This window comes from Mya arenaria, chromosome 12, assembly GCF_026914265.1.
Source record: "Mya arenaria isolate MELC-2E11 chromosome 12, ASM2691426v1".
Lineage (NCBI taxonomy): Eukaryota > Metazoa > Mollusca > Bivalvia > Myida > Myidae > Mya > Mya arenaria.
This window is the reverse complement of record NC_069133.1, coordinates 49,777,093-49,791,908: the sequence shown is the minus strand read 5'-3', so window position 1 is coordinate 49,791,908 and position 14,816 is coordinate 49,777,093. Positions and strand designations below refer to the sequence as shown.

Below are 14,816 nucleotides of genomic sequence, written 5' to 3'. Positions count from 1 at the left end.
ATCCTAGGTGGAAACCGCGTTTGCTGGTTCTCGAGGTCGACTCTCAAGTCACCGCTCTGTGCGAGTTTAACTCGTAATTGGATATGTGGTCATGCATTTCACCAGATCTGTCTTATTTTACTTAAAGCAATACCCGTTACAGAGACACACACAGTAGCCTAACATGTAACCTAAATCCAAGGGACAATGACCAAGGTCATACAGACACAAACCGAGAGACAAACAACGTGTATAATACAGTATACAACTGTCATATATCGCTTTAAGCATATGATAGGCTCACTTGGCACCGACAGTGGAAAATTATTAAAAAATGACTGGAAAATCACTTGTCTACTTGTATTTGGTTTTTCTTCTTCTTTTCTTAAGATAACCAAAAAGTACACTAGAATTACCAAACTGAACTCACCGGGGCCGTCCTTCAAAGTCATGTTTGTTTACGTATGGTCAATAAGACTACTGAAAAGGACTTTTACATCATGTTAAACAATTCCTTGTTAGAACTTCGAACTTGGTATATGCAAAGCTGCATAACATGTATATACATTCACATTTGACTCACATGCTCGTATACCGGTATTGCGTTAAGCGTATAAATAGCTTATGGACATTGGGTATCTCAATGGATTAAATACAAACAATCCGTATCCATCAATGTAGTCCTTCATTTTCTTGGACTTTCAACAGTCGCAATTTAAGCATCAGTCGTTCTGGGAACAAAGCATGGCGGAAAAAACAACACAGCCAGGTGCACGTAAAACGCAAACACATGAGAACGGAAAACAAATTGCAGTGTCTACAGCAAAGTTTATAGAATAACGACAATAGGCATTAGCCAACAAATCGGTACGATGTATTAAACTCATTTAGAGGAAATTTGTTAGATGGTAATCACTTCAATTTCCTTATGTCAAGTAAGAAAAAGAATTCTTAAAAAAAAAAAAACCCAGAAAACTGCCACTTAAATAAATGTAATATATGTGGTAAAACTAGATAACCTGCAAGTATTACCGACTTGTCATAGGTTCCACCGGAGTCGACTAGTATTTCTGAATTAAACAATTTTGTAAACGTGTATTTAAATGCATTGTTCTGTAATCGCGAAGAAATTGCAAGAGACAGTGAATTGACCTTTGTATGATTAACCGTAACATTTGTAGATACTCATTAAGGTTGCTGGCATGAAGTTGCCTGGAAAGGCAGATTAAAATGTGTCCATGGTATGGAAAATATGCAGACATGTGAAAAGAAGTCAACACTCGAATTATTTCAATAATTAAGACATTTTGGTCGTGAATGGTTATTCTGACTAGACCAGCTCTTTGCCTGAACAAACTTGTTTAAATATACATTTTTCAGTTCTTAAAAAAAATAATTACAGTGTTCCGCTATTATTAGATACTTAAAAAATATATTAATGATTATATGTCATGTTAAATAAGCTTGTGAGTATGAAGAAATGCATTAATTATATTCTAGTTAACATATTTTTATGTGATTTAAGAACAGTACAAACTATATATATATTATATAATATGAATGATTTATTTATCAATGTCGTCCGTATTATTCAAGAAGCATTAATTAAGGTTCAAAACATTATTATTATTTAAGAAGCATTAATAAAGGTTATAAACAGTATTATTGTTTAAGAATCATTAATAAAGGTTCAAAACAGTATTGTAATTGCCCCATGGTACGAATGAAATACTAGAAAAACACGAAAGTGAATACGTAATATTAATGAGACAAATCACCTTCCAGCAGTACTACCAGTACTTTGATAAACACAGTGTTTATAAACGTCGAAGTGCACTGAATACCGAAGATGAATACTACTCTATCACAAAACGATTATGTAGTACAGACGAAGCGCTTCAATGCGTATATTGGATATCAGCTTATTCATTCAGGGGTTAGCAAACAGAATGTGTGTTTATAAATATAAGAACATGTATATTACATAAAAGCTGCACGACAAAACGTTTTGTGGGGCAAAGTATCTGATATCTGTTCCTGTATATTAGGATGTGGTATTGTGATTGGAGTCGTATTTTCGATAGAAGAAGCGTTATGATAAATTATGTATCATTAAACTCTTTCAAACGCTTCGATTGGAAATAAATGTTAATCATATTTATTTGGATGTATAAGCTTGTATAAATACAGTATGGTTGCTTTGATGCAAAACATTTTTTTACGGAGACCTCTTGTTTATTAACAATAATGTCTACTTTGGATGCAGTTATGACTTCATCTTTAGCACAGAACAATGACGTGGACAGCAACCACCTCTTAATGAGACCTTGTTTTGACAAAGGGATATTTAGTTTAAATGAAAATGCTTGTAATAAAAACGACATAGTGGAGTCGTTACTTGATGAAACAGGAACTGCAGGAATAACAAGTGATTTCAGAGAAAAAAAATCAATGGAGCACGAAGAAGTCGAACCTGAATTTAGTGATCTCGATACCGGTTGGGCATGGGTTGTATTGGTAGCAAGTTTCTTCAGTTTTGCTCTTTTCGGAGGCTCCATGTATTCTGCGGGCATCATACATAACGCCCTTTTGGAACGCTTTCAGGCTAGCGTCGGTCTCACGGCTTGGGTCGGTGCATTACACACGGGAATTCTATTACTTGGAGGTAAGTAAAAAAAGGTCATTTGTATCAGAACAAAATATAGTATTCATTCTCTGATAGTACACAACATTCATATCCGTTTCAATAACAAGCAAACCATAAAGATATGCTTAACATGAGTGTAAATTCCATGTTAACATACAACACCTTCAGATATACAATGTCGACGAAGTCTATCACAAGCCTAGGGTAATGTCTTGTATCGCATTGCACTGCAATTTACTGTTTTGTAGTTCTTGGGCTGACTTTTGCATGTATACATCCATTTAAATGGTTCGAAAGCGTAAACGTTTAAAGTGGGTATTGTATATATGCACAGTTAACTGTTCTTTTATATCATTACAGGTTTACTATCAACTGCGGTGGCTGACAGGTTCAGCTGCAGAACTGCCATTATCTTCTCTGGGCTATTTTATACAGGAGGGTATTTGGCGACCGCCTTTGTGACATGTATAGAGGCTGCAATATTCACCTGTGGCATTGTTGTTGGTAAATAAATATTTCGGTTACATGGTCTAACTTCTGTAGAGTTATGTTTGTTATATGACGCAAAATTAATCAACGGGCTAAAATGACGTAACGCGATATATAACGGTATTTAAAAACGCTGAATGTTTAAGCGGTACATTAGTTTTACCGTCTCTTTGTATATCGACAATAAAATTAAAAAACTCCATGCTTTAAAAATCAACGTGATTTCACGTACAATGTCACGTTCACCTGTGGTTTGGTTCCACAGAATACGTCACATTTATGATTTAACAATCATAATGATATTGGACTCTTCTTTTTCTTCTTATTTTATTAATGCAGACCAATATAACAGCTATCAGCTTAGATAACGTTTCGATTGAATTTAATTATACATTTTTACCTTGTGTTATAAGTATATCAACATAACGAACTGATGTCCTTTCTCGTTATGCTTTACAGTGATTCTCTTTAAGATTAGTTCAGTGACTGCTCGTAATGATGAGTGATACATTGAAATATTTGTATTCTCTACATTCTGTCTTTCATTTGTCTCTATTGAATTCCCTTTTTGTGGCATTTAACAAGATTATAGTCAGTTTATGGCTCTTGATTTTGTCAATGTATGTACAATTACATTGTCATTCGTATATTGAGGTTTAAGATAATCACATATACCCAATTCCCGAATCATCTTAGCATATCAGATTCATTTAGCAAATTAACTGCTAGAACTTGATATCATAAATCGACTTGGTTATCATGCTTATTTTTAATATTTCTCAAATCTTTTTTAAAGGAGAAGTTTACGCAATTTATACCAAAACAAAAATAATGAGCTAAGTATGACCCTGTTAAACGGGTCCCTACGATTGTTTGAGAAATGAAGGCCTTCTCTAAGTTTATTGGTATTTGCAGGTATCGGAGGTGCTCTTGGATACACCGCTGCAACGGTAGTTGTTGGTTTCAACTTCAAAAGACGCTGCAATCTTGCTCTTGGTATCGCCGTTTCTGGCGTCGGAGCCGGGGCTTGTGCGTTTGTACCTCTTATGCAAATGGCGAAGGAATTTTACGGCTTTTCAGGGTTTTTCATCTGCTGTGCAGGCATGCAGGTTAATCTGATAACATTCGGGATGCTCTGCTTTCCTAGTGAACTGGAGAAGTATTCCCATAAAATGAGGCTTAGAGACTCGGACCGTTTACTCGAAGGAACAAATGTTTTTAAGGGAAGGATAATGCCATACATTAATATTATGTTAAATAAAGGAATAGTTTGCCTTTGCATAAGCATGTTTTTAAACTGTGCGGCAACGTTTTCATTGAATTTACATTTACCATCATATATAATAACAAAGGGGTTTTCAGAAAATCAGGCAGCCTTTCTAATTTCCTTATCAGGGATATTGACTGTATTTGGTCGTCTTTTGACCGGAGTAGTGGCTAACATTCGAAACCGTAATGAGATAATACTATACGCCGGCTCAATGGGAATACTTTCCATAGCAACAATAGTGTACCCATTCATTTCTCGACACTATGCAGGTCAACTGATTTATTTCATATTTATGGGAATGTTTCTAGGCTCTTGTTATGTTGTTTTGACGACCGTCTCCCTGATGTTTATTGGCATCAACTACATTGCTACCGCGATTGGTCTCGTATTCATGTTTGGAGGAGTGGGTGCGATTGTAGGACCAGTCATTGCAGGTAAAAAGCCCATTCTTATGCGTAGAGAAGATCTCTTCCACCACATGAGAAAGTAGATGAATTTAAGCCACATACATTTTTTTCAGATCACCTGTTGTGCGATATCTACCTTATCATTATTTGAATTAATTATTTAAAGTAAAAATGCAAGAACACAATATTGATTTCAAATGAAATAAAATGTTGAAGATGTGAAAAGGGTCACATAGTTGAATATCAATACTTGATTTGATTGATAACACTGGTAACTGGTACTACACAGGGAGATAATTGCTGTGTGACGTTAGATAAATTGCAAGTATATTATAACGTATAATGTTCGTCTTAGGAATATATAATTCACATCGTGAGATGTGTTTTAACTTTTGATGAGTCCTTAAGGACATCGAAGGTCGAATGCGTTTTATTACTTAATACATGTAGTTACACCTCAACTTCCATTCCTTAAATGAACTGCCTTTCGGCAATTGCGTTTATCAATCGATGAACGCAACATCTTCGGATATGTTCGGATCGCAATTCATCGCATAACAATATACATGGAAACTGCTGATCTGGATTTTGTTTGTATTGCGTCAGCAGGTCCCGTAAAATATATATTAACATTTTAGAAAGTGTAAATTTATAATATTTTAAATCTATATTTTTGCCATAAGTGTTTCAATTTTACGTTTAAAAGTGATTTTTAAGTTGTTGATCTTTTCCTGCGTTATTGTGACGTCATTTGAAAACATGTTTCCGGTAACAGTCGGGTCGTTCTATTTACAGAATGGGAAGGAAAGGATTACTGAAAGGTTTTCTTAAATGAAATGAAGTATTTTTTAACAATTCTTAAATGAAATAATGAACTATTGGTGTAAATCTAAGGAATGAATTGCGGGGTTGATGTCATTATCGGGGTATGAACGCAATTTGGCTGGTCAAAGTACGCGTAGAGTCCTTCGGACTCCACACACTTTGACCAGCCCAATTGTGTTCATACCCCGATAATGACATCAACCCCGCAATTCATTCCTTAAATATCATCATAATGATTTATGTGATTGTATTCTGATTTAAATCCCCTTTAATCTTAAAACCCAAATACGTTTGAGTATAGTAACAGGGTTAATTACTCGTATAAATAATCATACTTTTTAAAACACATTTTTTATAGGATTTGTTTATATTTTTTAAAAAGGTCTGTATGCCAATTACCACATTTCAGGCATACTTGTCGACTCCGGGGGAACCTATGACCAGTCGATGACAATTGCAGGTGATTTGGTTTTAACACTTGCATTCTATATTTCAGTTTTAGTTTGATTGCATCTTTTCTATTTTGTTGGTTTTGTTTGACTTACATATAAATAAAAGACATCTACTTATTTTTTACTTAATGTACAGTCAAACCCCGTTGGCTCGAACTCGCTTGGCTCGAATTCCTGTTTGGCTCGAACTGAATGTTAAGGATCGATTCCTTTAAACTTAACGTAATCATTCTCGCTTGGCTTGAATTTTCCGAGGCTCGAGGTATTTACGCCGGTCCCTTGAAGTTCGAGCCATCGGGGTTCGACTGTATATGGATATTTATCAACTTCATTATTACATATTTTTGCAAAGATTCCATATTGTATTTCTCTTTTCAGGTGTTTGTATTTTATTAGCTGCAGTCTGTGGTGCTATATCGATTTGCTTTGTTGCAAAAGGGACTTCATTAAAGGAAAAACTATGATTGGATATGAAAATGTATACCGATATTTTCATTACATAAAATGATATATCAAATATCCAACTGTTAACTGCCCATATACAAGGTTAATGACAGTTTTGGTTTTAAATCGGAATGGATATTCATGTATCATGTTTGATCAAAGCTTTACGAGCAATTGCTTAACTTGATGCGATCGTCTTGTTCAGTTTCCATGTTGATCTTACTTTAACAAACATGCTGTTGAATTACGACTACGGTCAGTACACATGTATATATTTTGTTTGCAAAACTATAGAAGTAAATAAACAATAAAGCTAACAAGAGGTTTTTTTCTGATCATGTGACATTCAAAGGAGGTTAAACAAACTTTTACAGACAACATTATTTTGATGATATGCACTGTGTTAGTTCTCTTGAATTTTCTTGTTTAGTGAATGCTTGCCTTCATTATTATGTATTTTAGAATGAGTAAGTTTAAATGTTAAGCTACTTGGCTTGTTACTGCAGTATCCTTTGTTTTAAGTCACGAAATTGCATGTTCGCTCCCCAATCAAACTTGTCGTTGAAGTATTTGACTAGACAACATATCTGTATTAGATACTGTCATGCATTTTGTACATATACAAACACAATCATAACAACCATGCTAAGAGGAACAATTTTGAGGCCTAATATACGGTCAACGAGACTGACGAAACTTCACACATATATCTGTATTGCATAGGGACTAAACTATCGATCAATTAATGTTTAAACCTACGTACGAGTTCACAGCCCCACAGTTGCCCAAACATGTATCAATATGAAGAAATTGATTCAACACTCAAATTACGTATTATGCATACAGAACATAATTGGAGCAAACATCAACTTTAGACAATAACATAAGAATAAGAATACTAGGTTTGTTCCGTGGATGGTGAAAGTTTTTCTTGCAGGACAGGATAAAGTATCGGGTGACTCAGTAGTTAAAGCAAGCATAAATACCTTAAACTAAACAAGTACGTTTAATAAATGCAATTTGATAATTCAATTTACAATTCAAAACAGAAAAAGAAGACTTTTAAAGTGCGTTAACGTGGAACAATCACTAAACAATGATCTAATCATGTCATATCGATTCCGCAAGTCACAGGTTATGGTTCTAGATCACGGGTGTAAAAAAACAATCTCCACACGTTAATTGGATTTAGTTCATGTTGATATTAAAGAATAAAGTGTCAGATTTTGTGTTGCACAATGACCCTCGCCTCGATTCATCTCTGTTTAGGTCATCATTCCTATTTTTAGCTTCCAAGTGTGCAAAATGCCATAGCGTTTATTTTTATTGGAGCACCATTACCATTACCGGCAGGTGTCGATTACATATTCTGAGAAAAGATGGAACAGTCAATCGCTTAAGCAGATGGTTAGGATGGCCATAAGACTTGAATTATAATTATCAGAGGACCTGCATTTTGCTAGACTCATATCTTACTTAGTACTATTGCAGATGACTCGACTTCGGCTAAGGTCAACCGCTAATGGCTCATTTAGGTACTATCCAGAAAATAGTTTAAATACACTGTATACTAACACTATGTTAAAAGGGTTTGGCCTAGCTAAATTTAACGTCACTGAAACTATTGATTGATATGCTCCTTTTTGTGCCGATAGCCTGTAAAATCCTTTCATTATTGTCACGTGAGGTTAAAGGTCAACTGCAATGGGGGTCAATTGGGAAGAATAAAACACTTACCTTGAGTTTGATAGTTAGTTAGATTTAGTAAGTTAAAAAGTTGTAGGTCAGTCAGTCAGTCTGGATCATATTCTTTAACGTGGTTAAAATCTAAAATAATGTAATTGGGTTTACGGACCGAGTCGAGGCAGTCTGCCTCTGATTAGGATTCTGATTGTCTACCTGGTTAAGATCTAAGAGTCAGTTTTGCTCTCGTTTAAAAAACCCCAAACAAATTGATTGACAACTAAGAAATAAATTATTGCTAACAATATCTCGTATGTCGTTGAATGCTTCATATTGTTCAGCATTTGCAGATTGGGTTAACATACATGTAGATGTTCTTGCCGATTTTATTTGCCAGCGTTATTATCATGCCTAGTGATTGAACTTTCTGCGCTATAGATTGTTGAGGCCGGTTATTGGCGAACTATTGATAAGATTGATAAGATTTGAGCTTTCCTCCAGCATTTCTGATTAGAAAAGAAGTCTGTTTTCGCGGTCATATGGCCAACTGACTGTAGATAAACATCTCGTCAAATAGCCTTATGAGGAAAATTTACGCGTCACCTTGTAATGAGATCGATTTGTATGCAAGTGAAAGGATAAATTATAAACATGTTCATACAGTTCTAAATTAACTGGAAAACCATGTAGAACAAAGAAAGCTTCATGGATTTTAGTTCTTAAATGTTATTATTTCAAGCACATATACCAGGTCGTTTCTCAATCTCAAAAAGGCAGGGGCCGTAACTGGTGTTTTAAAAACTTGTAGGCCAACCCTTTTTATATAAACGTAAATAATGTAACATTGCTCTGATCCTGTTTGTCTTTTGTTTTCTTTATCATAGATTGTATGAATGTATCACCATGCAATATAATATGATAAAATTAAATTATATTTCTTTTGCAAGAAACAGCCGTTAAAAATAGTCAACATATAAACAATTTTGAATCAATTTACGCTGTTATGTGGTTAATTGTGTTTAAAGCTGCACTCTCACATAAATACATTTTTACAACTTTTTTATGTTTTTGTCTTGGAAAGAGCAATTTTTGGCATAAATATCTGCAAACCAATGATATAAGTTTGCTGACAAAAAATCAGATCGTAGATTTTCATATTTCCGTTCGAAAATTAATACTTTAAACATCTATCAACATATCGCCATCGATTAAAGTTTGGGAAACCGCCTTGCCGCGGTCAGTAACAAAACAACTAGGTAAGCATTCATTTTGGGTTCATTCGGTTTAAGTTCGTTATGTTTATAAACAAATTCTAGGATGACAAATTATATTCAGTATCTATCAAAAGCTGTTTCCATCAAATGAATGATGTGCTTTCTTCACAAGGTCTTTCAACAGATATAGTATTTATGTCCATTCGCTTGGCAACAAAGCAACTCGATAAAACACCGCACACTGCAGCCATGAAAATGCATATTCCTGAAAGGTAATAACATTTCCTGTTTTTCAAGTATCACAATGCTCTTCTTTTTCGGAAAGGTAATGAAGGTACTCTTGGCAAAAAGGGATTACTACAAGCACATTTGAAGTCTTAATTCAAGTAAAAATGTCATTTATGCGAACGGTCATAAAACATATTCTTAAATAATAGAATTCTAGCAAGGTTATGAAACACAAGATGTTCATATAGATGAACAGGATTTGAATCTGTTGATTTTAAATGCGATTGTGAGGGTTCCAGATAATCAGTTAAATGCAGGCTTCCTGATAGTCCAATAAGTCACTTTCAATTTGCTTTTGCAAATTTAAACCTGTGCATTTACAAAAACATTCATATAGCGCACTAAAGGTTGTCCAAACTTACACATACAAATATACATACACCTTGTGCATCGAAACTTCTCTAATCTAACAAGTGAATATACCCTTCTACCTGCAACTAGCATCGACTGGTCATACGTTCCACCAGAAACGACAAGTATTCCTGAAATATTTCTTCAATTTGAATGGAAAATATTTTGATCACTGCATAAACCTGTGGTGAAAATATTCACGTTCGCGATAAGCTATTTTAACCTTTTAAAAAATAAATAATTTTATCCGGCAAGTTTATTTTTTTTTACACATGTTTCATATTCGTTGTCATACCAAAATACTAATACAGAGACAGAATTGAAAGAATGAAAAAGATCAGAATACTCAACAAATGGTGAATTTAATGCATACGGCACTGTACTACCTGCAAAAACTGGTCCAACAATCGCCCCCACGCCACCAAACATAAACTCCAATCCTAAAGCAGTTGCAATGTATTCGATGCAAACAAACTTTAGAGACACGGTAGTGGTAACTACGTTACAACAACCCAGGAATATACCCATGAAGGTTATAAATATTAAGTGGCCTAGATAGTACCAAGAAACAAATGGATACACTATCGTTGCTATGGAAAATATTGCCATTGAACCGGAATAAAGTATAATCTCATTACAATTTGGAATGTTAGCTACTGCACCTGTCAGAAGACGACCTACAACTGTCAATATTCCTGATAAAGACATTAAATAAGCTGCCTGCTTTTCTGAAAATCCCTTTGTTGTTATATATTTTGGCAAGTGCAGATATAACATGTATGTTCCAGCGCAATAGAGAAACATACTACTGCACAGACAAACTATTCCTTTATTAAGAAAAAACTTAAAATAAGGCATCACTTTTCTTTTCATGGCATTCGTACTTTCCGGTGAATGTTTTTGCCTCAGTATGTGTGAATGCTTCTCCAATTCACTGGGAAAACAAAGCATTCCGAATGTGACAAGATTTAATTGCATGCCTGCACAGCAGATGAACAATCCTGTAAAGCCATAAAAATCCTTTGCTAACTGCATTAATGGAGCAAATGCACAGAGACCGACCCCAACACCGGACAAAGCGATTCCAAGAGCAAGGTTGCGGCGTCGTTTAAAGTTAAATCCAACCACGACCATAACCGCGGTGTATCCAACAGCACCCCCAAAACCTAGAAATGAAAATTAAAAAAAAAGACATTGACGATTCATTTGACTTAATTTTATTACAGTCAAGCTGTGTTCATAGTCTGAGAAGAAATAAAATACATCGATATAATTGCTCTACTAAAACGTCGACTTCCTCTTGTTGAAACAAGATTATAAAGACTTCTTTGATGAGAAAACTGGGCACATAGATATACAACAATTTTTAAACGTTTGCAGGATATAGTTTGTTTTCAGATTTGACGATGTCAGAATGTAATGTAAACAACCTGTTGCAAGGCGATAGATGATTTTTTTTTATATTTTGAATCGGCATCACATGTTTAGATACAGGGGGTTATTGGTTTGACCCCAACCACGTTTTCTGACACATGACCTCTAAAAATGGTCTTCATCAACTAAACGGACTGAGGATTACATAATAATAAACTAAAACCTTATTTAAAATACATCCAATTCCCGAAGTATTGACAATAGCATTTATGCTCTTATGTTTTATATACTAAATATGACACCATGGACTGCAATGTGATGTATAGTTAATATGAAAAGAGTAATCTGAATATGAATAGAACAAATACCCTATGTTGAACCTGATTATATATCAATGTTAAAACGATGACTATTATATACTTAAGTTAGGCTTTATTGAAAAGAGCAAGTATAATGAATGTTTTACCGACAATTATACCACATGTGAATATTGCAGCCTCTATACACGGAACAAATGCTGTTGCCATATAGCCGACAGTGTATATTAGTCCCGAAGAAATGATGGCCGTTCTGCAGCTGAATCGGTTAAGCACCGCAGTTGAAAGGGGACCTGTAATCATAAAACGGTACGCTTATACATTACAGTTGTAAACACAAAACGGTATGCTTGGACAGTACAGTTGCCACCATAAAACGGAACGGTTAGACAGTACAGATGTTAACACAAAACGGTATGCTTTGATAGTACAGTTGTTAACACAAAACGGTATGCTTTGATAGTACAGTTGTTAACACAAAACGGTATGCTTTGATAGTACAGTTGTTAACACAAAACGGTATGCTTTGATAGTACAGTTGTAACCATAAAACGGTAGGCTTAAACAGAACAGTTGTAAACACGAAACGGTAGTCTTAAATAGTACAGTTGTAAACACAAAACGGTATGCTTGGACAGTACAGATGCCTGCATTAAACAAAACGCTTATACATGAAAGTTGTAAACACAAAACGGTATGCTTAAACAGTACAGTTGTAAACACGAAACGGTAGGCTTAAACAGTGCAGTTGTAAACACAAAACGGTATGCTTGGACAGTACAGATGCCAGCATTAAACGGAACGCTTATACATTACAGTTGTAAACACAAAACGGTATGCTTAAACAGTTGCAACCATAAAACTTTATGCTTGGACAGTACAGTTGTAAACACAAAACGTTAGGCTTAAACAGTACAGTTGTAAACACAAAACGTTAAGCTTAAACAGTACAGTTGTAAACATAAAACGGAACGCTTTATAATACAGTAGCAACCACACCAAGGTATGCTTGTACAAGACGCAATAGTACAACTCGGTACCAAATCACTAGGCTCGTTAAAGAACAAATGTGTCAATTCAAAGAGAGATTGGGTATTGTACCCAAGCTTGCTTGCTCTATACTATATCTATTTTGCTCTGTTGTCTCTATACAAGACAATGATTAGCCGAAAGATAAGTGAAAAAATATACTTCTACTGGTTTAAAATCTTTTGCAGAAACAACTGTATTGTTTAAAAAAGACATCAACTGATATCACCAACAAATTGGAACAAAATAAAGTCACACCTACTTCCAAGTGCAAGAATGCCAGTGTGTAATGCGCCAACCCATGCTGTGAGAGCGACGCTAGCTTGAAAGCGTTCCAAAAGGGCATTGTGTATGATACCCACGGAATACATGGAGCCACCGAGATGGGCAAAACTGAGGAAAGCTGCAAGCAGAATCACCCATGCCCATCCATTGTCAAGATCACAAAATTCTTGCTCGGTATTAACAGCTGATGCATCCTCAGTTGTCCTTATTCCTCTCAAATCATTTTCCAATCCTGAAAGACCAGTTTCATTAAGTAAAGACTCAGATTCCGGTTCATTTTTGCTCTTTAGTTCACTTAAATCCAATTCGCCTTTCTCAAAATGGGTTTTCATAATTTGCCCGGTGTTGTCCATGACACTGTCCAATGCACAAGTGGAATTCATCGCAAATGAAATGCCGATAGTGTATTTTAATAAATAATATTTCACGATAATGATAACTGTCTGCTTGCTACTCTATTTCACAAGTATTACATCAAGACTGCCATACAAAAACGCATTGAAACGCTAAGTTTGTAAATATGTATTACAAATGCATTGTACACACAGTGTAAAATTACACATTCGGTTGGTTTATCTTTATAAATCCTCCACTGAATAGCATGTTTAACGATATACGATACTTGTCAATAAAGGCATAAGCGATAAATGGAAATGTTAAGCGATTTGATATTGCTTTCAATTAGTTTATTAATCTAAGTGGCTGACTTAAGAACATAAAAATAACAAACTTATACATCCTTTTAAACCAACACTTAACCAAGTAAATCATAATGATACGTGCTTTATATTTTAGCGTGAGCAATAGTGCAGTGAGTTTAGGCGATGCAAAAAGCAGTGTTGTGCATTCTTTTGGGCCAGATTCATAAAAATTCTTAAGTGATTTCCGTAAAACGCTTTCATGGTTTAAGTATCTTAGTAGTCATATTTTATTGTATAAAGATCAGATTTCATTTACCATTGTCTTAACATGTACAGTTACCATCGCCCTAACACATTTAAAATCTCCGTTCTCACACGAACAGTTACCATCTCCGCCTTTATACAAACATACCATTGCCCTTACACGTATATTTTCTATAGCCCTTTCAAGTACAGTTTCAATCGTCCTAACACGTATATTTATTATAGCCCTAACACGTATCGTTTCCATCGTCCTAACACGTATATTTACTACAGCCCTAGCACGTACAGTTTCCATCGTCCTCACTCGTATATTTACTACAGCCCTAGCACGTATAGTTTCCATCGTCCTCACTCGTATATTTACTATAGCCCTAGCACGTACAGTTTCCATCGTCCTAACACGTATATTTACGATCGCCCTAGCACGTACAGTTTCCATCGTCCTAACACGTACATTTATTATAGCCCTAACACGTACAGTTTCCATCGTCCTAACTCGTATATTTATTATAGCCCTAACACGTATAGTTTCCATCGTCCTAACTCGTATATTTATTATAGCCCTAACACGTACAGTTTCCATCGTCCTCACTCGTATATTTACTACAGCCCTAGCACGTACAGTTTCCATCGTCCTAACACGTATATTTATTATAGCCCTAACACGTACAGTTTCCATCGTCCTAACTCGTATATTTATTATAGCCCTAACACGTATCGTTTCCATCGTCTTAACACGTATATTTATTATAGCCCTAACACGTATCGTTTCCATCGTCCTCACTCGTATATTTACTACAGCCCTAGCACGTACAGTTTCCATCGTCCTAACTCGTATATTTACTATAGCCCTAGCA

At 35.2% G+C, this 14,816-nt stretch overlaps 2 protein-coding genes across 4 annotated transcripts; one reads left to right on the top strand and one right to left on the bottom strand.

The window, feature by feature from the left end:
• Nucleotides 1-1,879: 1,879 nt before the first annotated feature.
• On the top strand, nucleotides 1,880-6,846 carry LOC128211339 (monocarboxylate transporter 9-like). 2 transcript variants are annotated; one of them, XM_052916019.1, is made up of 5 exons: nucleotides 1,880-2,644; nucleotides 2,987-3,130; nucleotides 4,031-4,819; nucleotides 6,027-6,077; nucleotides 6,448-6,846. In XM_052916019.1, exons 1-5 carry the CDS (start codon nucleotides 2,227-2,229, stop codon nucleotides 6,531-6,533), a joined length of 1,488 nt encoding a protein of 495 aa, XP_052771979.1. In that variant the 5' UTR covers nucleotides 1,880-2,226; the 3' UTR covers nucleotides 6,534-6,846. The 2 variants fall into 2 exon arrangements, with proteins under 2 accessions (XP_052771979.1, XP_052771980.1); XM_052916020.1 differs by lacking the exon at nucleotides 6,448-6,846 and having other exon boundaries at nucleotides 4,031-4,224; nucleotides 4,694-4,819.
• A 2,607-nt stretch (nucleotides 6,847-9,453) lies between these two features.
• LOC128211337 (monocarboxylate transporter 13-like) lies at nucleotides 9,454-14,001 on the bottom strand. Of its 2 annotated transcripts, XM_052916016.1 has the most exons (5): nucleotides 13,032-14,001; nucleotides 11,890-12,033; nucleotides 10,436-11,215; nucleotides 10,130-10,180; nucleotides 9,454-9,675 (listed from the first exon to the last, which is right to left on the bottom strand). In XM_052916016.1, the coding sequence occupies exons 1-5, from the start codon at nucleotides 13,435-13,437 to the stop codon at nucleotides 9,554-9,556; spliced, it is 1,503 nt and encodes a 500-aa protein (XP_052771976.1). In that variant the 5' UTR covers nucleotides 13,438-14,001; the 3' UTR covers nucleotides 9,454-9,553. The 2 variants fall into 2 exon arrangements, with proteins under 2 accessions (XP_052771976.1, XP_052771975.1); XM_052916015.1 differs by having other exon boundaries at nucleotides 9,454-10,180.
• Nucleotides 14,002-14,816: the final 815 nt, after the last annotated feature.